Genomic DNA, 22,593 nt, shown 5'->3' on the forward strand with positions numbered 1-22,593 from the left:
TGTGGGCTCCAGGTGGAAGGGTCTCTGTGGTCTTGACACCCTGGGGAGAGACTCAGTCTGGGCTGGACTCCAGCAGAGGGGCCCACCCTCCTGTTCTGCTCTCTCGTGTGGCTCAAGCATGAAGTGGCCTTGCACTGAGGAGACGAAAGTTTTTGTTCGAATCTGGGTGCTGGCTGTTCAGGGGTTGTTGGGAAATGCCCAACCCTGGTGGCATTGGGCCAGTCCAGTGGGAGGCTGGCTGAGGCTCAGCCAGGCCTTCTGGTAGAATAGGGGGAGCTCTTCTCTCTGGTACATGGTTGCCAGGCAACCCAGAGAGAGCCTCCAAGATTATGTCTCCTCCCCTCGATAAGACTCATCCCATAGAGGTCCAGTGCACAACCATACAGTCACAGCCCGAAGCACACAGCCACAGCCCAGTGCCCACTGTCAAGAGACCAGGCAGGCAGGTGGACATACACCTGCTCACACAGGGTCCTAGACTCCCACGTGGACAGACCCAAATGCGCTCAGATGAACCAGGTCCACGGGGGCACATTTGTAGTCTCAGAGCTCAGTATCCACGCACCCAAATAGGTAGATCTCTACTCACACCATCACAAACCCAGTCACACACACACGCACGCACACACACACAAGATGCACACACTGCCTCCCTGTCACACACACTGTGCACAAGTGTCCCACCTCCCAGACACACCCTCACTACAACCAGGCCCAAGCTACCCTCATGGTCTGCATCTCCTGCCCCATTGGTTCCCTCACACCCACACATACCCCCAAACCCCCAATGCCTTCTGATACAACTCTGTCTTCCCCTGCACAGTCCTGGGTTGGGGAGGGTCTCAGACCCCCCAGGGTGGTGGAAGAGGGCTCCAGGAAGGATCCACCCTATAGGATAAAAGGTGGTGGGCTTTGCACCCCTACAGGGTACCCAGGACCACACCAGTGCTGAAGGGGCCTCCCTTGGCCTCAACCCCAAAACCATTGCCCCAGCTGGGGCCCAGGAGGATTATAAGGTGGTCCCTTGAATAGGGTCCTGGTGGGGAAGGGGCAGGTTAACAACTTGAATATGGTTCTAGAGACTCAGTGTCAAGTTCTAGGCATTTTTAGGTGCTTAAAGAGAATCCAACTCCAGAGTTGAGAGACCCCAGAGTGACAGCCTTTGTGAATGATTAGTGGTCAAAGGGGAGTGAATAGATGTCACAGTGTTTTGAAAATGCTCAAACAGGGCCTGGGGGTGGTTCCTTAAAGAGGGACAGCCCAGAGTGTGAGGACTCTGAGCTCAGATGTTCCCAGGTTAGAATCCAGATGCTGCTAATTGTCAGCTGTGTGACCCTTAGGCAAGCCACTTACCCCCTGAGCCTCTGTTTCCCCTTCTGTATAATGGAGAGAGTGAGACTTTCTTTATAGGAATTAGGAGGATAAAGTATATCAAGTGCTTACACAGTGCCTGGTACGGCGAGAGCATTCGATAAGATCGTCAAGAATGGAAGCATCTCAGACTTAGACTCCAGTCTCAGCTCTGCCTCTTATAAGCTGGGTGACTTGTGTCAAGCGGTTTCAGTCCTCTGAGGCTTGAGTTTCTCCATCTGTAAAAATGGGGATCCTTATACCACCAGAATGATGCAAGGGTTCAACGGGGCCACATGTGTGAACAGTTGAACCTAGTTCCTGGCTGATAGCACGTGACCCATATACAGTGGCTGTGATGATAACAATGATATTATGATATGACTATAAGCATCTAATCATCATAGTAGCATTATTATTATTGGAAGAGGCATAGACTTGGGAGACAGAGCAACTTGGCTTTGATCTCACTCTGTCCTTAGACAGCTTTGTGACCCTGGAAGCCAGAGTGCCTCCTTGAGCCAGCCGTGGCAGCTACTGCTCGTGGCTGCTGCGAAGATTCAGTGGAGCCAAAGCACCCAGCTTGGAGCCTGGCATCCGTGCGGGCTCAGTAAACACTGGTGGAGTCTAAAGAGAAAAGGCGAGTCCCTTTATTTCTGAGAGTAAGGCCAGCGTCTCTGCCCTGGGACCTGATTGGCGTCCAGCTAACTAAGTTTTCTGGTTACGTGAGGTTTCGTCCACACTGCTTCCGGCTTCTCATCTCATTGCTGTAAATCTTTAGCTTAAACGCCTGACTCCCCTCCACATCCTCACCTCGTACGGCACATTCTCTGAGCATCGTTAACTCTTCCTCAGGGTGACCGATGAAATGGCGCGTCCCTCGGTGCATCCTGGGCCACGGGATGGGAGACTGTCCCGTGTTCCCCCACGGGACACTAGTGCCATTTGGGGTCTAGCAGTTCCTCATTTGGGGGATGGAGGGCTGTCCTGTACAGAAGAGACTGCATAGTCTAACCCCTTCCCTATCTTTTACATGTGGGGAAACTGAGGCCTGGACCACAGCGTCCACCACCATCACTTCTCACCAGCCTCTCGCAGCAGCCTAGAGTGAGAGGTGGGGAATGGAGGAGATGGTGCTGGGTGGCGGGAGCCTGCAGCATGCTCCGGAAATCAGTCATTTAACCCAATTCCAGATGTCTTCTCAGCTTGCTAGATTTGCCTCCACGATGAGCAGTTTCAGGCTACATGGTGCCAGGTGGTAGAGGTAATCACTAGGGTGCCTTTGACAGCTGAGATTTAAAATTTTCATTCCTAGACTCCCTCCCCCCTCCTCCACCATCCTTCTGCCCGGGGAGTAATTTCATATCCTTTTCTCTGCACTTAAATATAGATATATACGTATATGCTAAAAAAAAAAAAGAGGGCTCCTTCCTGGAGCCCTCTGCCACCACCCTGGGGGATCTGAGACCCTCCCCAACCCAGGACTGTGCAGGGGAAGACAGAGTTGTATCAGAGTTGTTGATTTTTGTAGCTTGCTTCACTTTTCCCCAAGGATTAGCATTGTCTTTCTTAGATAATCCTTAGCACGTTTTCGCTAACAGTGCGTCCCTGGTATTGTCACATAACCTCCCCTCTCTAAGCCCTGTGTCTCTCATCCGTAAAATGAGAGTTTACTATGGACCCTGCAGAGTTCCCAGGAAGGTAAAATGAGATGGCATTCACAAAGTTCTCAGAAGAGTGGATCACACATAGTAGGTGTTCAGTAAATGGCACCTACTTTTGTGCTCCTGATTTTGATTCACTGCATCAACAGTGTCCTTTATTTTATGTGAAAGCTGTGCTTCTAGAAAAGTGTATACAGCTCAGATTTGAGAACAGTGGAACCCAATTGAAAATGGGCACCATGAGTCTTTAGATAAATTTGACAGGGGCCACTTATAATTTTTTAAATTTGTCTTTATTACATTAAAAAATAACTATGCACTGTCGAAAAAGTTAGAAAAGAGTTTTACAAAAAGGTGGAAATAAAAATTGCCTATATCCTATCAGAGTTCTCCAGAGAAACAGAACCAGTAAGATATATGCAAATATATAAATCAAGAGATTGATTTAAGGAATTGGCTCATGCAGCTGTGGAGGCTGGCAAGCCTGACACCCAGAGGCTGAATTCCTTCTTCTCTGGGAAACCTCGTTTTTTTCCCCTCATCCCTTCAACTGATTGGATGTGGCCCACCGACGTTTTAGAGGGAAATCTCTGTTAAGTCTCCTTAAAGTCAACGAACTGTAGATATTAATCCTATCTTCAAAAAACCTTCACAGCAACACCTAGACCAGTGTCTGACCAAACAACTGGGCACCATAGCCTCACCAGGTTGACACAAAACTTAACCATCACGTCTGCTATTAAGAGATAACCGTGGTTGTTAACGTATTAGTCTATGTCCCTCCAGAGATTTACACTGAGAGAGAATTTGCGGACACAATTGATATTTTATAATATGTGGAGTTTCATGGTCTCAGTTTTTATTTAACATTCTATCTTGAACACATCTTCATCTCTTTAAAGTAACTTTTAACATCATTATTTTTGATGGGGCATAGAATCCCATTGTGTTGTCATTCCCTACTTTATTTGTCCAGTACTTCATTGTTGGACAGCAAGGTTGCTGCCAGTCTTTCACCTGTTAATTTAAATAAATGCTGCAATGAGCATCCTTATTGATGTCTTTGTGTACACCTGTAATGGATGCAAAGGGTACCCACCCAAATCCTCTTTACCACTAATGGCTCACATCTGCCCCCTTGTCTGAAAAATGACCCTTGCCCCAGCAGCCTTCCAAATGACAGACGTTGGGGAGGGGGGCACATAGGGCCAAGGTCGGCCCCTTTCCTTAAAGTGGGACCAACTCTGTGGTACAGTTTACCCTCCGGGCTGGAGGTGGGACCCAGCCAAGATCACATGCTTACTTAGCTCCTCCCCTGCCCTGTCCTGCTTCTCCTGAGAAGCCATAAAACATTGTCTCAGGTTCGGCTTCAAGTAAACCCAGCTGAAGACAACATCTCTGAGTATTGTTTTGAGGATGACTTCTATTAAAGAGATAGCAACGTCTTCTGAATTTTCTGTTGCGTAGCTGGGATGTTTCCAGATTAGGTTATCTGAAGGGGAATCTCTCCAACAAATCAGTCCCTTAGAGCACTGAGTGGGGCAGAGACTCCCGAGGCCCCGGTTTTTCCCCTAAAGCCCAGGACAATGGGAGGGAGAGGGGGCACCCCAGTGCTGGAAGGAGGGGCAGGAGAGCTCTGGACCCTTTTCTTCCCTCCGTCCTCAAATGCCCAACCCTCTCCTGATGAGATCACGAAAATCCTCCATGGCATCTGTCATTTCCCTAAATGAAAAGTTGCCACCACCAAGAATGAGAAAGCGAGACATAGGAGTGGTGACAAAGAAAAGGGGATTATAAGGCCCAGCAAGAACATCTCAGTGACCTGTGTTGTTGACAGAGATGCCAGGGTTGAGGACATTCTTTGAATTTTCTAGCTCATGAGTCTCCACTGTGGCTCACTGCGTGACCTTGGGCGAGACTCTTGCCTAGAAGGTGGCTCTCCCAGCCTACATCTGACTAGTTCTTTTCCCTCTGTCTCTCCAGATGGAAGTGCAGTCTTCCGAGGCTGCTTCCGCAGGCCCGACAACCTCTCCCTGGCCTTGCCCGTGACGGCTGCCATGCCCAACATGTCTGTGGACAAGTGTGTGGACCTTTGCACAGAGAAGGTAAGCCTGGTTCTGTGCACGGAGCTCTGGGGAGGGTGGTGTGGAGCAGCTGGAGGAACGGGATGCTTGTCTGGAGGAGCAGCAGCCCAGCTGGGATGAGAGAGGTCATTACTGTGATCTGTGACATGGGGGGAATTTGACTGTTTCATGTGGATCCAAAGGGTAGGAGTTACATGGGGCCCATTTCTTTCCCTCCAAAGAAGTGTGTTTGTTCTAATAGTGAGGACTGCTCAGGAATGAGGGCCACATGTGAACTGGGCCGAGAAGCGTGTGTAGAAGATTGCCAGGTAAAGGCAAGGACAATCCCACCTTGGGACAGAGTGAGTTCCCCATCACTGGAGGTATGCAAGCAGAGGCAGAGCAGCTGTGGCATACGGAACTTTGGACATTGGATATCAGTTGGACTGGATGATCCAACTGGCTGATCCTTTCTCAGCCTGAGATCCTTGATGGGTGACTGTTTATCCTTCCTCCCAAGCCAGACAGGGAACGCCACAAGAGCAGAGACTGTGGCCTAAAACATTTTGTGACCACTCCCAATACCCAGCACGGAGCTAGGCTCATCGCTGGCATTCAGTGATGTCTGAGGACCTCCCTCCTTCACTCAAGGTGAGCTAATTACACGAGGGTCCAAAGGAGAACCACCCTTCCCCAACCACAAGAAGGTGGTTGCCCATTTCATTCATTCACTCAGCTAATATTTGATGAGAACCTGCTTTGTGCCAGGCCCCTGTGCTCAGTGCTGGGGGTGCAAAGTCAACAAGATATGGTCTTTATCCTCCATGACGCTGACATTTGCTGGGGGCCAACTTTGTGGCTCTTGCTGGGTGCTCAGCGTGCGCCCCAACTGCTGAATGCCCCCACCTGCTCTGACTCATCCTGCTTGGCTTTTCTTTCATCAAGGCTCCTAATTCACAAAGCATGTCTCAGGAAGACTGAAAGGATCATCATAGAAACTGCCACTTACCGAGCACCTCCTCCATGCAGCCCTCTGCCCCACGGGTCACACAGTTTACCTCTCACAACAAAGCTAGGTGTTGGGAATTTTCATCCCCATTTCACAGATGACAAAACCAAGGCTCAGACAGATGAAGTCACTTGCCCAAGCTCACAGCGCAAGCAAGTGGCAGAACTGGGACTGACACCAAATCTATTCTCTTGACTTCTGAGCTACCCTAGAGACCCCGCAGAGAGGCTTCCAGGAACCATTCAAGGGCAGCCAGGCCACTTCAAGTCACCAAACATTTCCTGAGTGCTTGCTTTGCTCCCAAGAGGCATCCTGGAAGGTCAGGGGCGATGTTCATAAGAATGAAGAAGGTTCGACCATCTTTTTGTCCAGCTTTCTCTCTTGGGCAGGAATCCCCCTCCCATGGCATCCCCTCCAGGTGGACATTCCTCTGTCCTGAGGGCTCTGGAGGAACCTACAGATCAGCCAGAGGTGGAGGACAAACACAAGACAGTGAGGTCACAGGGCAAACCAGTATGGAAGAGGGTCCAGCTGCACATAGGACTGGAGGGAAGCAAAGGTGTGGGCAGGTTGCGTGGGCGGGGTGGGGGGCGACAGGAAGACCCCACTGCAAACCTCCCTCTTCTAGTTTCTTCTAATCTCCTTAGGGCGTCACAGGAGGAAAATTGAGGGGATTAAGTGGACAGGGGTCCAGAGCTGCTTGTGTCAAGTGGTGGAGGGTCTGAAAGACTTAGGGTGTCAGAGGAGGCTTCAACATGGGTCACCGGCTAGAAAATACCATCAGTCCCAGCCCAGGTCCACCCACCTGTATCAGCATCTCTCTGATCTTTGGCTACGTGCTGTAGCTCATATTTAACACCTGTGAGAAATAAACCAAACCTACCTACCATGGCAAAGCTCACCGGAACCAGCCACGGCGGTATGACCTTGGTTTGTTACCACATTATGCCTGGACCAGCTGCCAGGGAGAATTCAGCTTCATGCGTCTGAGCAGAAGCAAGTTGGACCAAGGACAGTCCATTGCCCTCCAGATCTCAGGCCCAGCCTGCTCCCACTTAGCTCTTTCATAGAACAAATAAAACAATTCGGAGCAGCTCTCCCAGCAAAGACTGTGGCTACAGGTAGGTATCAACATCCTCTTTGGCTTAAAAGAAAGAATTCAGACAGCTTTTCCCAAAGCATGGGCTTCATATCACTGTCAGACACAGAGGATTTACTCTGGCATAATGCATGGCCATAAGAAAAACTTTTCTTTTTCAGTTTTCTTTCAAGACCTCCAGGAGAAAGCTGCTTTTCAGTGCTAAAGTATCTTTAACACCTCTCTCCCCTCAACTAATCTCCCTTTTGCAGGAAAAACAGAGTCGACCCCAGGCTCAAGTTCTTGGCAGGCAGAGTGCCTAGTTAGAATTTAATCACGTGGTTTTGTTTCTGTAGTATTGGGGTTTACAGTATGGAAATGTATGGAAATGATACTTCTCAACCAGTGCTACTTTCAGGAGTAATAAATAGTTCCTTTGGATAGAGAAAGCCCGTGTGCAGCAACCCAACACAGCCAAAAATTATATATATATATATAAATTAATTTTAAAAAGTGACTTGACACATAAAGGAAACAAATAAATGAATAATAGTACAGGAAAGTAAAAAAGAAAATGGTAACTATGTGAGGTGACGGGTGTGTTGACTAGCTTGATTGTGGTGATTATTTTGCAATGTATACATACATTGAAACGTCAAGTCGCACATCTTAAATAGATGCAATTTTTTACTTAATTATACCTCAAAAAAGCTGGAAAATATAATAGTACAGGAGGTACGCAGATAGGCAAAATCTTGCTGCTGAAGCTTGGGGACCCTTGAGCTGGGGAGAGTGATGGAGAAGGGGACGATTGGAACGCAAATCCTGTTCTGCATCCAGAGTCCGGGCTGTCCAGGGATTTGGTGACTTTCTTCCCTTTCCTCTCCTGCTTCAACCCCAGGAGTACCCACTGGCAGCCCTTGCAGGCACCGCCTGCCACTGTGGCTTCCCCACTACGCGATTTCCCCTCCACGAGAGAGAGGACGAACAGCTCTGTGCCCAGAAGTGCAGCGCGGAGGAGTTTGAGAGCTGCGGGACACCCAGTTACTTCATTGTGTATCAGACGCAGGTCCAAGGTAAGCCAGGTCTGCCCCGACCCAGCAGACCCCCAGAAGCTCTCCCAGCGGCCTCCCTCCCAGAGATGCTCCAGCCAGTCCATTCCAGCCAGTCTTTCAGCAAGAGAACTGTGCAGGCCAGAGAGCAGAGGGCAGAGGGCAGAGGCAGGGCTGGTGAGCATAGCCAGGCTTAGAGATCCTGCATGGGCAATGGAGGGAGGGCCCCTGGCAAGGGGGATGGCTCTGAAAACCTTCATCTCTATCCCTTATACTGAAGACCCCCTTGGTGGCTCTTCCTGTAATGGGGGCTGTGAGATTGAATGGGAAAACATCTGATCTGGGAGTAGGAGACTTGGGTCTTCAACACAGACCCACTGCATGATCCTGGGCGAGTCGTGTCCCCTTTCTGAGCCTCAGTTTCTCCATCTGTAAAATGAAGCTGTAGATTGTTAGCCTTCCAATTCTAGGATTCTGCAGATTTACCTATAACTTTTTCTTCTCTTTCTCTGTCTCACTCATCCTTTCCACTTTTATCCTTCTTCCTTTGCTAGTGGAACCCACACTCAATGTTTATCTCCTCTTTCATCTATTGGGGTACCAGACTGTGGTGACGATGGTGGTGGTGGTGGTGATGGTGGCACTTAGGGACTTTCTTTGTGCCAGACTCAGTCTTGAGTCCTTCGTATGCATTTTCTCACTGATTCCCCTCAGCTTTCCTGTGAGGCAGGAATAGTCATTATGCCTACCTTATAGGTAGGGAAACTGAGACTCAGCACAGGTGAAGGACTTGCCTGAGGTCATGGTGTTTGTAATATTACTAGATGAAAATCTTTTCTCCTGATGGAGGCATCATGAAGGGTGGTGGCACTTGGAAAGGTGCCTTGCTGGGATGCTCAGCCCAAAGGAAACCCGTGAAGGATTACCCCAATATCTGAAAAAACTGTCCACCTGCGATGTGCAGTCCTATGCCAAGCTTCATCTCATTTAATGATGGGAAGCCCACAGTAAGCCTGTGATCAGGATGATACCATCCCCATTTTACAGATGGGAGAACCAAGACTCAGAGAGATTGAGAACTGGCCATAATCAGACATCTACAAGAGTGATTTGCTTTCAGGTCTCTGACTCCAAAGTCCCTGCTAGAAACCTCTGCCCACAGTGCCAAGGACACTCCCCGCACCCTCTGAAGCCTGGAGAGCTAACAAAACACCACTGGGCTAGACCTCCTCTTCATCTCCCAGGAACTAGGCTGCCATATATGGTCGGGCAGGTTGAGCACTGCACAGGCATAACCTAGAAGAAAAGTAATGCCTGAAAGCCAGCCTGCGCTCTGCCTGTCATGCCGTGCTCTCTGGATGGCAGCACATCTGCCCAGAGGAAGGGGAGGGAACCTTTATCTGATTTTTACAAAGGTGCTGTAAGAGCTAGTGGCAGCTTCACCAACAGCCTGCGCCCTGTTTGGCCTGATGGGGGTACCGGTGGTGGCCAACTGCGGCTGCTTCCATGGCAGCTGAATATTGCTAAGAGCCCAGTGAGCAGAAATGTTTTTAGCCAGTGTGGCCCTTGGCTTTATTTACACTCTGGTGAGGAAGGATGAGTGTTTGTTAGTTTCCAGGAAGTGTTGATTACTCTGTGCAGAACTGTGTTACCCCAGCTTGGGGGAAGGGTCATACACAGCTTAATTATCCCATGACCATGAACAGCTTTGATGTGGACAGAACCTACACTGGAGCCTTTTCAATAGCCCCTGATTGATGGGTTTGCTCATTCCCAGTGCCTGGCCCCAGGCCATTACTGGTGTTCAATTTCCCATGTCACACTTGCAGGCCCTACACACTGGGGTGGCTTGAGAGTCATGTGGTTCATGAGGCTGCCAAGAGTCTGGTCCACGATGGCTGCCATTTATTGAGTACCTACTGTGTGCCGGGTACTAAGCTCTTTAGACTGAATTAACTCATCTAATCCTCATAACAGTCCAATGACATAGGTGCTGTTATTATTACCATTTTACAAATATGGCAACCCGGCACAGAGAGGTTGAGGAGCTTGGCCAGAGTCACACAGCTAGGACAGAACAGAGTTGGGATTCAGACCAAGGCAGTCTGGGTCCTGAGCCTGCACTCTTAATCTCAGCTTCTCAACATACACTGCAAATACTTCACATGCATTATCCATCTAATCCTGTAAGGTTTATTAGCCCCACTTTACAGGTGAGGAAACTGAGGCTCAGAGAGGTGAAGAGCCTTGTTCAGTGTCACACAACTAGGCCATGATCATCCTAGATCGAAACACAGGTCTGTCTGATTCCAAAGCTATATACAACACTGCCTCCAGCATCTGTTTCGATTTGTGGTGCTTAAGAACCAAATAAACTTCCTTTTTAGTGCTGAAAATAACCAGCTTTATCCTCGCCGCCCAGGCAGTATTTGAATGGAGAATTCTGTTTTCAGGGGAAATTGAGGGGCCAGGTTCTTTCTCTCTCCCAACATTTTATTATGAAAAAATGTCAAACCTCCAGAAAAAAATGGAAAGAATTACACAATGAACCTGCTAGACTTATCCTACAGATTTTACATCTGTCAACATTTTGTTCTGTTTACTTTATCATACATCTCTCCATTACTCCATCCCTCAATTTTTATTTTTGGATGCATTTCGGAGTAAGTTGCAAACATCATTACACTTCAGTCTGCATATCACTAATTATAATTCAATATTTACTTATGATTTTTTTTTTTTTTTTGCGGTACGCGGGCCTCTCACTACTGTGGCCTCTCCCGTTGCGGAGCACAGGCTCCGGACACGCAGGCTCAGCGGCCATGGCTCACGGGCCCAGCCGCTCCGCGGCATGTGGGATCTTCCTGGACCGGGGCACGAACCCGTGTCCCCTGCATCAGCAGGCGGACTCTCAACCACTGCGCCACCAGGGAAGCCCCACTTATGATTTTTTGAAGTAGCATTTACATAGAGTGAAATGCACAACTTTTAAGTGTAGTATTTGATGCCAACTGGGTCCTATGAAATCCACACCTCTGTCAAAATATAAAACATAACCACTCTCCAGAAAGTTTTGCATCTAGGCTCCTTTTTGCAATGTGTTCCCATGAAAACCATTCCCAGACACCTACTTGGCTTGATAAAGATGCTTTTTGGTTTGTTTTTTTCCAAAATCTGCTCTCCTCTGAACAAACAGATTAAATGTGCATGGTGGGGAAGAGACCTGGTCTCTGGTTAGCAGCATCAATACTAAGAGCTCACAGCATGTGAACCCTGTGTTAACATTCAACACCCATTCTCTCTTCTAACCCTCCTAACCAACCCCCAGGATGTCATCATTATCAGCATTCCCATTTTACAGGTGAGGAAACTGAGGTTTATTCAGATCCATCATTTTTCCAAGGTTACCCAGCAAGGAGATGGCAGAATTGGAATTTAAATTTAGGACTTCAAACTTTTCCCTCGAAGGGCTATTGTGAGAAAGCAAGTAAGGATAATAAATGTTTCTTGGATGAATGGATGGATGGATGGATGGGTAGATGGATGGTTAGGTGGATGCCAGATAGTATGGAAAGTGCCAGGGAATCAGCAAAGGACAATATGGGAAGGGTTTCTGACTAAACGAATAATTATTTGAATTACAGTAGCAGAAAGTAATACGAGAGATGGACATAGTACACTAATGATAGCCCAGGGAGTCAGAGAAGGAAGGGAGGGAGGGAAGGAAGGAAGGAAGGAAGGGAGGGAGGGAGGGAGGGAGGGAGGGAGGGAGGGAGGAAAGAAGGAAGGAAGGGAGGAAGGAAGGGTCCAGTTCAGCAGAGAGCAGGATAATAAGCAGTCAAAGGCAGGTAGGAGGCAGTGAAGGCTGAGGGACCAGTGCACCTGAAGCTGCCAAGTCAGCTTGGAGAAGAGGAGCAGAGCACGGATGAGACAGTGAAAGAACCAAGTGGCTGGCAGGTGGGGGAGTTTGAGGAGAGAGCATGTGGGTGGCGTGAGCCTGGGAGGATGCAAGGGCCAGGCCACACGGGGCTTGAAGGTCAAGATAAAAACCTTGGACTCAGTCCCATGCAGATGGACGGCATTTGTGAGTTTTAATCTGGAGGCAGGTGTGGGGGTGATAAGAGACTCAGTGGGACAGGGGAGAAACTGAGGCTGGAGAGAAGGCTCATCCTCCTGGCTGACTTTTATTGAATCCCTACCATGTGCTTATCCTTTTTCATATATTATCTCATATAACCATTTTCCCATTTCCAAATGAGGAAACAGGCCCAGAAAGCACCGGGTCGCACAGCTGGGAAGTGGCAGGGACGGGACTCACACCCTGGTCCCTTCTAAACAGGCTCCTTCTGATGTGCCCCTGCCACTGACCCCTGTCTGTGCCCTGCCCTTTGCAGACAACCGCTGCATGGACAGAAGGTTCCTTCCAGCCAAGTCCAAGCAGCTCATCGCTCTGGCCAGCTTCCCAGGTGCCGGCAACACGTGGGCTCGCCACCTCATCGAGCTGGCCACCGGCTTCTACACCGGCAGCTACTACTTCGACGGTTCTCTCTACAACAAAGGTGAGGAGGCGGAGGGGAACAGGGAACGGGGGCAGGAGCTCGGGAAGGACCCCCTGGGAGGGCATGGGAATACCCCTTCCTGAGCACCTACTATGTGCTGCTCAGCTCGCCTGGGCATGTTTATCGAGACCTACTATGTGCTTGGTACCTTCCCTTCACTTACATCCCACAAACATTTCCTGAGTATCATGTCCTGGGTACCTCACCTGCTTCTGTCAACATTAGACACTTATTAAGCATCTACTATGTGCCTGGGACCTTCCCTCCATTTAAGTCATTCCTTCAGCACTTACTGTATGCTGGGCACATCATACAGGAAACTGAAGCCCAAAGAGGTGACACGATGTCCCAGATCACTCATTTGAGTTGGAAACACAGCCAGTGTCTTGAAGGTCTAGTATGGATACATTAGCATTCTAACTGGCTTCGAAGAGCCCATCCAAATGCCTTAACTCTCATGGGCATGGGAGGCCAAGATGGAGAAGAGCACAGTCTTGGGCGGCAGGATGGCTTAGCTTTGAACCTTATTCGCAACCCCTACAAGGCCCTCATGGCGGAGTTCAACCGCAAGTATGGCGGACACATCGGCTTTGCTGCCCATGCCCATTGGAAGGGCCTCTCGCTAGCTCTGTAACTTGGGCAAGTTATTTGCTCTCCCTGGGACTCAGTTTCATCATCTATCAAATAAAACCCACAAAGGATTATTGAAAGGATCAGTTGTCTACTACATGAAAAGGGCTCAGGGCAGTGTTCAGCATGGAGTCAGTGCTATAGAAGCATCCTCCAGCTACCCAGAATGGCTTTCAGTTCCTCAGCTTTTGAAATGAGAACCTGATCCGGTCCCTCCTTCCTTTTGCTTAATTCCTTTTAAGGGCTGTGTAGTCTTTCTGGTCCAGTACTAAAACTCTTCATCACATCCCCCTCTTGCCCTCTGCTCTCCTGTACCAGTCGCTCATGTGTGACACGTTTCTTCCCACCCACCACAGGACCTTTGCACCTGCTGTTCCCACCACCTTTCCCTCCTCACTTGGGTTGGTAAATTTTTCCTCGTCCTTCAGCTCTCAGCCTAAGCACCCCTTCTCCCAGGAAGTCTTTCTGGATGCTGCCTGACTAGGTCAGTGATCTTGGCCAGGCTGGCGGGGCTGCTCAGCTGCAGACTGCAGGTTGGACCCGTGTCTGTTCCATGGGTCTCTCACCATCTGGGACCAACAGGCTTCCAGGGCATGTCCTTCTCACAGTGACAGCAGAAACACACAGAGTGAACAGAAACGTGATGCATCCTGAGACTTTGGCAGAGACCCATTTCCGCCCTCGATCCGCTGGCCAAAGCCAGTCGTACGGCGTGCCCAGCATCAGTGGGGTAGAGATGTAGACTCCACCCAAAGAGGAGTCCTCCAGCACATCACTGTCAGGCCCCTCTCGTGGCACGTAGGCATGATTACTCCTCTTCTGAAGCTCTAACCACGGCAGTGACTTTACATGATTTGTGTCACTATTCAAATTATCTGGCTCTCAAAAACTAAGACCCATGGATGTTTTCGTAAATCATTTTCTCCCTGCACAGTGCCTGGCATGTAGTAGGTGCTCTATCAGTACGTGAGTAAATGAATGAGTAGACAAATGAACGTCTGAGGATTCCTGAAGGGGTCCAGGAGGGGGTGGGGTGGACCTCTTGTCTCCCTCAGCTCAGTGCCACGTTCCCTATTCCCCTGGTTGTGGGAAGGGTTTAAAGGTGAGCGGGACCACTGGCGCAGCGGGAGGACCATCTGCATCAAGACGCACGAGAGTGGCCAGAAGGAGATCGAGGCCTTCGACGCAGCCATCCTGCTCATCCGTAACCCCTACAAGGCCCTCATGGCGGAGTTCAACCGCAAGTACGGCGGACACATCGGCTTTGCTGCCCATGCCCATTGGAAGGGCAAAGGTACTGCTTTGGAGGGGGGGGGGGGGGGTGGAGCCCTAGGGTGTAGAGGGCAGTGCGAGGGGCTAGTGCTGTCTCCTGCCAGGAATCCAGGAGGGCATCCTTGAGGGCATGTGTGTAAGTGTCCAGGTCCTGCTTACAGATGAGGAGGTATGCTTTGCACATCCCACCATACCCACCAGCATCACCCTCTGTGAGCTAGGTTGTTACCATGGCACAGTGGTTAAGGGCATGGGCTCTGGACCAAGACTCCCTGAGTTCAGATCCCAACTCCACCACTTCCTAGAAAAGCGCCTTCACCTCCATGAACTTAGATTGTCCTGTTTATAAAGTGGAGGTAGTAAAACCCAAGAATTTAACCCTTTAAAAACACTCAGTGGACCCTCGTATTCAAGAGCCCTTTCCTGGGATCTGAATCCAGCCCAAGGTCAGTGGCTGAGTGGCCATGAGGTCACCTATGAGCTCCTAAGATCATCATTCTATGAACCCCCTCCACTACTCTGGATTGGAAAACTCAGAGAGGTTAAGTGACTTGCCCCAGGTATAGCTGGGAAGTGACAGTGTCAGTCTCCGAGCGCTAAACTTCATTAAGATGATCTGAATTTGATGTTCACCTCTGGTGCTTAGTAGATTCCAGAATGGAAGAACGTCTCAGTACAGAGCAGCAGCCCACAGTAGTGGGGAGAGCTCCGAAGTCAGACCCAACCTCCTCAAAATCCCATGTCAGTTATCACCCATATCTCCATTACCATAATGAAAGTCACCTCCATGCGTGACCAGAATGTCAGCAACACCCCAAGGTGAGAGACAGCCTGGTAGCTAATGCCTGGGTTAGGTTCACACAGTTCACCCTGTGTCATGGATGGGGCAAGCTAGTTTCAGGGAGGTGAAGGCACTTTTCCAGGAAGTGGTGGGGCAGGGGTTTGAACCCAGGGAGTCTTGCTCCTGAGCCCATACCCTTAACCACTGAGCTATGATAATGAGTTAGACTGAACGTCAGTGGCTACAGATCCCCCCCACTCAGAGCTCCTGATGCCAAGTAAGTACTCTGTGAACGTGAGCCCAGCCGACCTCATCCAGCTTCAAGGAACCAGGCTGCTGCAGCCTCTAGGCCCAGGGGTGCTTCCCACTCCTCCAAACCCTCCCCCTGGCCCCCAGCTGCTCCACGCTCCAGCCCCTCCCCAGAGAGAACCGGAGCAGGCAGGACAACGTTAACTCAGCCAATCACATTCTCAGCACTGATGTCATTGATGAAAACTCTTGGGCCTGCCTGACCAACTGTGCCCTGGGTTCCCAGTTTGCTCAAGGGGCCTGTCTGTCCCTTCCCCTGCTTCACCCCCTCTCTCAGTGAGGGGGTGGAAGCTTGGACAGGTGATGACATCTGTTCCCAGGGGTAAAGAGACCTCTGAATTATTTATTTGTAGAACAATCAAAAATGACCACTGTTTGGGGCCAGGCTGAGAAGTCTGCAGGTGCCAACGGCAGGATCCTGTCCCAGGAGCAGATGTTCTGCTTGTCAAGCTGGAAAGGACCTGGGAGATCGCTGAACCCAGGCGTCCTCAGCCCCAGCAGCACATCAGAATCCCAGGATGTGGGGAAGTCCCAGTTCCAAGGCTGCACCCCAGACGATTACTGGAGTGGAGCCTGGGCACTGGTATTTTTTAAAGCAGTGTGCAGGCAGGCCTGAGAACCACGGATTCATTCTCTATTAATGGGGAAAATAAGGCCCAAGAGAGGCAGGGCCTGCCAGAGTCACTCGGGCACATAATGGCAGGACTAGAGTCCAGCTCTCCACCTCCCAAGCATCCTACTGCCCCAAGTAAAAAGGGAGGGAATTCACTTGGGAAGCTAGCTCATATGGGACCAGGCACTTAGCAATAATTATCTCATTTAAATCTTCTAATTACCCGAGGAGGTAAGAAGGGCTGCCACAATCACCATCCCAGGAAGGGAGCGAGTCGTGTGGCGGAGGCCCCAGGAGTTGAGCGAGCTGAGATCCAAAGCCAGGCATTAGCTACCAGGCTGTCTCTCACCTCGGGGTGTTGCTGACATTCTGGTACATTCAGAGGCTCCCCGCTCCTGGCATAACCCCTCGTCTCAGGTTTAGGCAATTTCCTAATTCCCAGGAGCCACCTTGCCTCTTCCTTATTCAAGACAGTTGGGAGCTTTAAAACCAAAGATAAGGGAGGTGTCAGGACAGGCTGAGCCCAGAGGCTGCAGGGGATGGGAAAGAGGAGATTTCAGGACACACACCTCCTATGGGGGGCCTGGGGCCCCCTCATTAGTCTGGGCTGGGAGGGACCTTCTCCCAGTGCTTCCTCCCAGGCCTGACCCAGGTCTTCAAGTGCTCTGCCTGAGAGCCTTCCCCAAAGAACCCCATCCCCACGGAGCCCACCCACTCATTCCTCTCATTTGCATTAACATCTGACCCTGTAGGCACTTGAGTTTGAGACCCTTGCCTGCTCCAGCAGCGTCAGTATCACTTGGGAATTAGTTTGAAATGCAGATTCTCAGGTCCCACCTCACGCTTACTGGATCAGAATTCTCATTTTAACAAGATTCCTTCCAGAAGCTTCTTGTGAGCTTTCAAATTTGAGAATCACTGCTTTGGGACACCCTCGGCCAGGAATGTGAGGGTTACTCCCACCTAAGAGCAGAGGTCACTCACCTGCTGAGAGGTCACTCACCCGTGTCCCCCTCCCAGTTATAGCTGGGTCGAGGCTCGTGTCACCACCACCCACCCACCCCCGGCTTTTGTTTCCATAACGTTGATTTTATGATATCCCTGGAGTGGGCCCAAAGCAAAGTTTTATGTGATATGATTACACAAGGTGAATTGTCCTGGATCTGTTTAATGAAACAGAGACCGTGTTTAATGATTCCGTGGAGAATTAAATACAGTTAAGCTATTAATCAGACCCCGGTTCCTCCCTTTGACAAGAAGATGAAGCAGAGAGTGGCCAGCGCGTGTCCCGCCGGGCCCTTGTGGGGGACAGTTCTGGCAGAACCAGCACTCATCACCTGTGGTCCATAGCATAGTGTGCCTTTATTACCCAATTTGAAGGCAGCCATCAATTACCGGGAATCCTGAGCTAAATGAGGGCTTTTGTTTTTCATTTTCATTTTTGTTCTTCTTCATTCCAGCGAAGTCATTCAGGAGCTTCAAGTGAGGGATCTTTGCTCTAGGAAGGGGTGGGGAGGGGGCGAGTATCTGCTGCCCCAAAATGATGGGCCACTTGGGGCATCTCAGAGATGCTGGGGACCAACATCAAGAATAGTTGTAGCCAACATTTATCCAGCGCCTGCTATGTCCCAGGCCTGGTGCCAGGGTCTGCAAATCTTATTCCATTCCATCTGTATGGCATGTCTAGGATGGAGTTCTTAGCACAGTTGCCATTGTGCAGATGGGTAAACTGAGGCTCAAGGAGACCTCCTGACGTCCCCAAGGTCACACAGCCAATATGGAGAGGAGCTGGGTTTTGAACCCTGGCAGTCTGACTCCAAAGTCTTCTGTGAACAGACCCGTGTCTTAGATGACACCTGAAGGTGAGGTAAGCGGATGTAGACTAGGATCTGGGGCGAGAAGAGTGCTGGAGATGATCAGATCAGGTGCTCTTAAAGGGTTTGCCAGGAGGGCAGGAGCCAGGCTCATTCCCGTGTGTAAGATGGAGCTAGAGTAATTCCTACTCTCCAGGGGCACTGGAGAGGTAGTGCGTGCAAAGTGCCCAGCACAGCCCTGGCACACAGTAGGTGCTCGGGCAACATACATTCCCACCCCAGGGAAGTTTGCAGTCACAGGGATGCCATGTCATCTCCCCCTCACCTGTGTCCAAGGCCAGGGGCACCACCTGGGGGATCCAGGCCATCATGCAGACAGGCCCTTCCTTTTTCTTGAGGACCACCCTCCAGGAACCTCTTGAGATGGTCACAAGTGGCTAAGCCTGGAAGTCCATCCAGATGGACTGAGTAACTGAGTGCCTTCTGCATCCATCTGGGTTTCTGCCATGGGAGCGGCAGTTGTCCTGAATCACCAGGGATGCTGTGAGATGACTCAGGAATGGGGACATTCTTTCTCAAAAAGTAAAGCAGAGTATACACATGCTAGATTTTTTCCTAATCACACAGATACATCTGGTCTTATAACAGTACGGGCCCAGTTAGCTAGATACATTGTAAATAATCTATTTGAAGGATAAAAATTATCTTTGTCAGGGACTTCCCTGGTGGCGCAGTGGTTGAGAGTCTGCCTGCTGATGCAGGGTTCGTGTCCCGGTCCGGGAGGATCCCACATGCCGCGGAGCGTCTGGGCCCATGAGCCATGGCCGCTGAGCCTGTGCGTCCGGAGCCTGTGCTTCGCAACGGGAGAGGCCACAACAGTGAGAGGCCCGCGTACCGCAAAAAAAAATATATCTTTGTCATCAGCATAAATATTTCCCAAGCAGCTGTGGTGTTCCAGGGGGTCACTGGGGGAGCAGGAGCCTCACCACAGATTCTGATGTGCTCTGCAAAGAAAGAGGAGCCCTTTATCACATCACAGCTTGGCGGCTGGGAATTTCAATTTAGTTCAACAACCATTTATTAAGCCCCTGCTGGGTGTGAGGCAGTGGGAGGGAGTGGGGGTGAGGCTGCTGGTGCCTAGGAAAGATGGGGGCCTGGAATCAGGCAGGGCTGGTCTGGATTATGCTTCCTGGCTGTGTGACCTTGGGCAAATTACTTCACGTCTCTGAGCCTCAGTTTCCTCACTGGTGACAAATGAACAGTAGTCTTTTCCTTTCAGGGTAGTTACTATGATTAAATGAGATAAGGGGTATCCATCATCCAGCAAAGCATGAGGATTTAGTTATTAAGAACCAGCTGGGCTCCCCAACGCAGCTTGGGAGACTCACTGAGCCTCGTTCAGTAAACATATCTGTCTGGAGGGTGCAGAGTGGTGCTGCCCCTGTGAGAAGCAGGGGGTATGGCTTCAGGGTTCCGGAGTACAGGCCCTGTGATTCTCCAGCTGGGGCTCAGAATTGAGGCTGCAAATCCCTCTCTCTGTTCCCAACATCCTCCGAGACCCCCCTCCTGGGTTTCCCTTTATCAGAGTTTCAACAGCTCCTGGGGCTGGCTGGCTGGCTGTCTCTCTGAGGTCTTCTCCAGGGCTCTCTGGTGAATTTCCCACATTCTGTTGTAGCCTGTCTCTTTCTTGAGTCAGGGGATCCCAAACACACACTCCCAATCTGGGTGACAATCCATCCTGTCCTTTTACCATGGCAAGGGAACAAACAGCACAAAGAAACAGTGTGTGGTACTTCAATAAAAAGCAAAGAAAGAAAGATAGGATAGAAAGGTGTCAAAATGACAGTGTAAATAATCTGATTTAAACTGCCCTCAGCCCAGAGGAGGTACCTGCCTGAGCCTGGGGAGTCAGGGAAGATGACATCTCACCTGAGAACAGAATAATCACAGTAATAATAGCCAACATTTACTGAGCACCTACTGGGTACAGGGCACCATGCTGAAAATTTTGTATGCTTTTTCCACTTCTCTGTACAAAGGCCCTATTGCTATCCTGGGAGAAGATACTGTTACTACACAGGATAACTTGGTAGTGGAAAGCCCAGACTTTGCTGCCAGACTGTTTGGTTTCAAATCCTGGCTCTGCCAGTTATTAGCTGCGTGACCTTGGGCAAGTTACTTAACCTCTCTGTGCCTGAGTTCCCCCTTCTGTAAATGAAGAAAACGATGATGCCTGCCTCACAGTGTTCTTGTGAGGAATAAGTGAACTGATAGCTCTATTAGTATATTTATTACACTCTATATTAAGATCAATATATATTAAAATATAAAAATAGAGTAACAAGGATTTATATATGTCTGTGCCTGGCATGGAGTAAGCACCAGACAGATGTCATTCTCCCCAGAGAGAAGGAAGGGCTAAGATGATTCCAGGCAGAAGCAGCAGCCCCGAGGTGGGAGGAGGGAGGCAAGTTTGGTGATCTAAGGGTTAACAGTGGTGGCGCTGTTGTGAATAGCCAACGCCATCTGACCTGTGTCCTCCCGCTGACCTGGGCCTCCTTGCTCTGTCCACAGAGTGGCCAGAGTTCGTAAGGAACTACGCCCCGTGGTGGGCCACGCACACACTGGACTGGCTCAAGTTCGGCAAGAAGGTGCTGGTGGTGCACTTTGAGGACCTGAAGCAGGACCTCTTCGTCCAGCTGGGCCGGATGGTCGGCCTGCTGGGTGTGGCTGTCAGGGAGGACCGACTGCTGTGTGTGGAGAGCCAGAAGGACGGCAACTTCAAGCGCTCGGGGCTCCGGAAGCTGGAGTACGACCCCTACACGGTGGACATGCAGAAGACCATCTCTGCCTACATCAAGACGGTGGATGCGGCCCTTAAAGGGAGGAACCTCACGGGCGTTCCCGATGACTACTACCCCAGATGATGGGTCAGAGCGGGGCGGGGAGCTGGCAGTCCAGACCAAGCAGGCCCTGGGGACTCCAGACCCCTGGGGGCCCACACCCATCAGTCCCCTCTTCGATTTGGGGACAATCCCCATGGCTGCTGTTGCCTTTCGCTGAGTTTCCTGCATGACAAAGGAGGCTCAAGCGAAGAGATTGTACAGGCACGCCCCACCTACTCACACCGCGCCCCCAGAGATGGAGGGGGCAACTGGGTTAGGGAGCTCTAGCCACATGGACCCTTCTCTGTCTCCCGTGTCCCTGTGCCCACCACTCTGGGCTCCACTTGTGGGAAGGAGGGCTCATGGGTGTCCCAGAGACAAGGGTGCCCCACTGCAGGTTTTGAGAACCCTGGTGCAAGAGCTAAAGAGAATGACATGGAAAAACGTGGCCCCAGACTCTCCTCCGTGCTGAGCTGAGCACTCATAGCTTCCCCGTCTCTGCCCCACCCAGGAAGCACTGACGCCAGGGTTTATCCTAGCCACTTCTGTTTGAAGAAAGATTGCTGGGAGGTTTCTCTGCGGCCTTAGGTTTCTGACGTTCTGGGTGGATCAGGGAAGCAATGGTGCTCAGAGCAGGTTAACTGGGGCCACCGCGTGGGGTCACTGACATCCCAATCCACCCCCCTACCAGGTCACAGCGCTCCTGAGAAATGACCCGGTTCCTGTCCACCTCGAGGGCTGGAATTCTTCCCTTTCTTCCCCAGCTGTATCCAGGTGGTGACCCACTTCCAGGGTCCTCAGGCATCAACCATTATCTCACCAGGATGGCCACAAGCCACATGCAGAATCTGAGTGAGAATGAGAGCTCTGGTAACACACCTCCCCACCGTGGGGTCCAACACGTTGATCTGACACTGCCCTTCTGACCCCTACCAGTAGGTCCCTTGCTATCCAGGAGAGAGAACAAGAGTGCTCCAAATCAGGTGGAACCATGAGCGAAAGTGACCCCCACTACCTTCCCAGACCATAGACCTTCCTTTGGTCATAGGCCAGCTTCTCTTAGGGGGTTAAGGAACGGGGTGAGTGGGGTGGTTGTTCATGTCCATACAAACGCTGCTCTTTTGATGCTGAGACATCAAACCAAAGGATTCCCGAGGACCTGAATCACTGATCATCTATCTCAGAAAGCATTGAGATCCAGGATCCCATCTCTCCCCCCCACCTTGGGTACCAGTGATTTCGCATCCAGCCCACATTTGTGCACCTACACCATCCCCCCACCGTGTAGGTGCAAAAGCCATAGGTCACAGCTCTTTGCTATTCTGTCTGGAGCAGCCCCCCAAGCAGCCACCTCTGAAGCCTTGGGGTGCAGATAAATGCTCATTCCCAAATAGCCAAGAGACTGTGGAGAAGGCGAGTGTAAAGAGATATATTTTTTTAAGAGGAATATGACTAATACATTCTACCCCTTCGAACGTGGCCATGCAAAGAGAAGGGCCAGGGGATTGGACCTG

At 50.5% G+C, this 22,593-nt stretch overlaps 1 protein-coding gene across 1 annotated transcript in view; it reads left to right on the top strand.

The window, feature by feature from the left end:
* Window positions 1–21,514, top strand: part of WSCD2 (WSC domain containing 2) — a 43,695-nt gene extending 22,181 nt beyond the window's left edge. The window contains exons 4-8 of the mRNA XM_029231759.1: window positions 4,998–5,119; window positions 8,066–8,240; window positions 12,611–12,775; window positions 14,499–14,699; window positions 20,769–21,514. Coding sequence (XP_029087592.1) covers window positions 4,998–5,119; window positions 8,066–8,240; window positions 12,611–12,775; window positions 14,499–14,699; window positions 20,769–21,121 — 1,016 coding nt within the window. The 3' untranslated portion in view covers window positions 21,122–21,514. The remainder of the gene's footprint in view (window positions 1–4,997; window positions 5,120–8,065; window positions 8,241–12,610; window positions 12,776–14,498; window positions 14,700–20,768) is intronic.
* Window positions 21,515–22,593: the final 1,079 nt, after the last annotated feature.

The sequence above is a fragment of the Monodon monoceros genome, unplaced genomic scaffold, assembly GCF_005190385.1.
Source record: "Monodon monoceros isolate NGI ecotype Baffin Bay Population unplaced genomic scaffold, NGI_Narwhal_1 Super_Scaffold_1, whole genome shotgun sequence".
NCBI lineage: Eukaryota > Metazoa > Chordata > Mammalia > Artiodactyla > Monodontidae > Monodon > Monodon monoceros.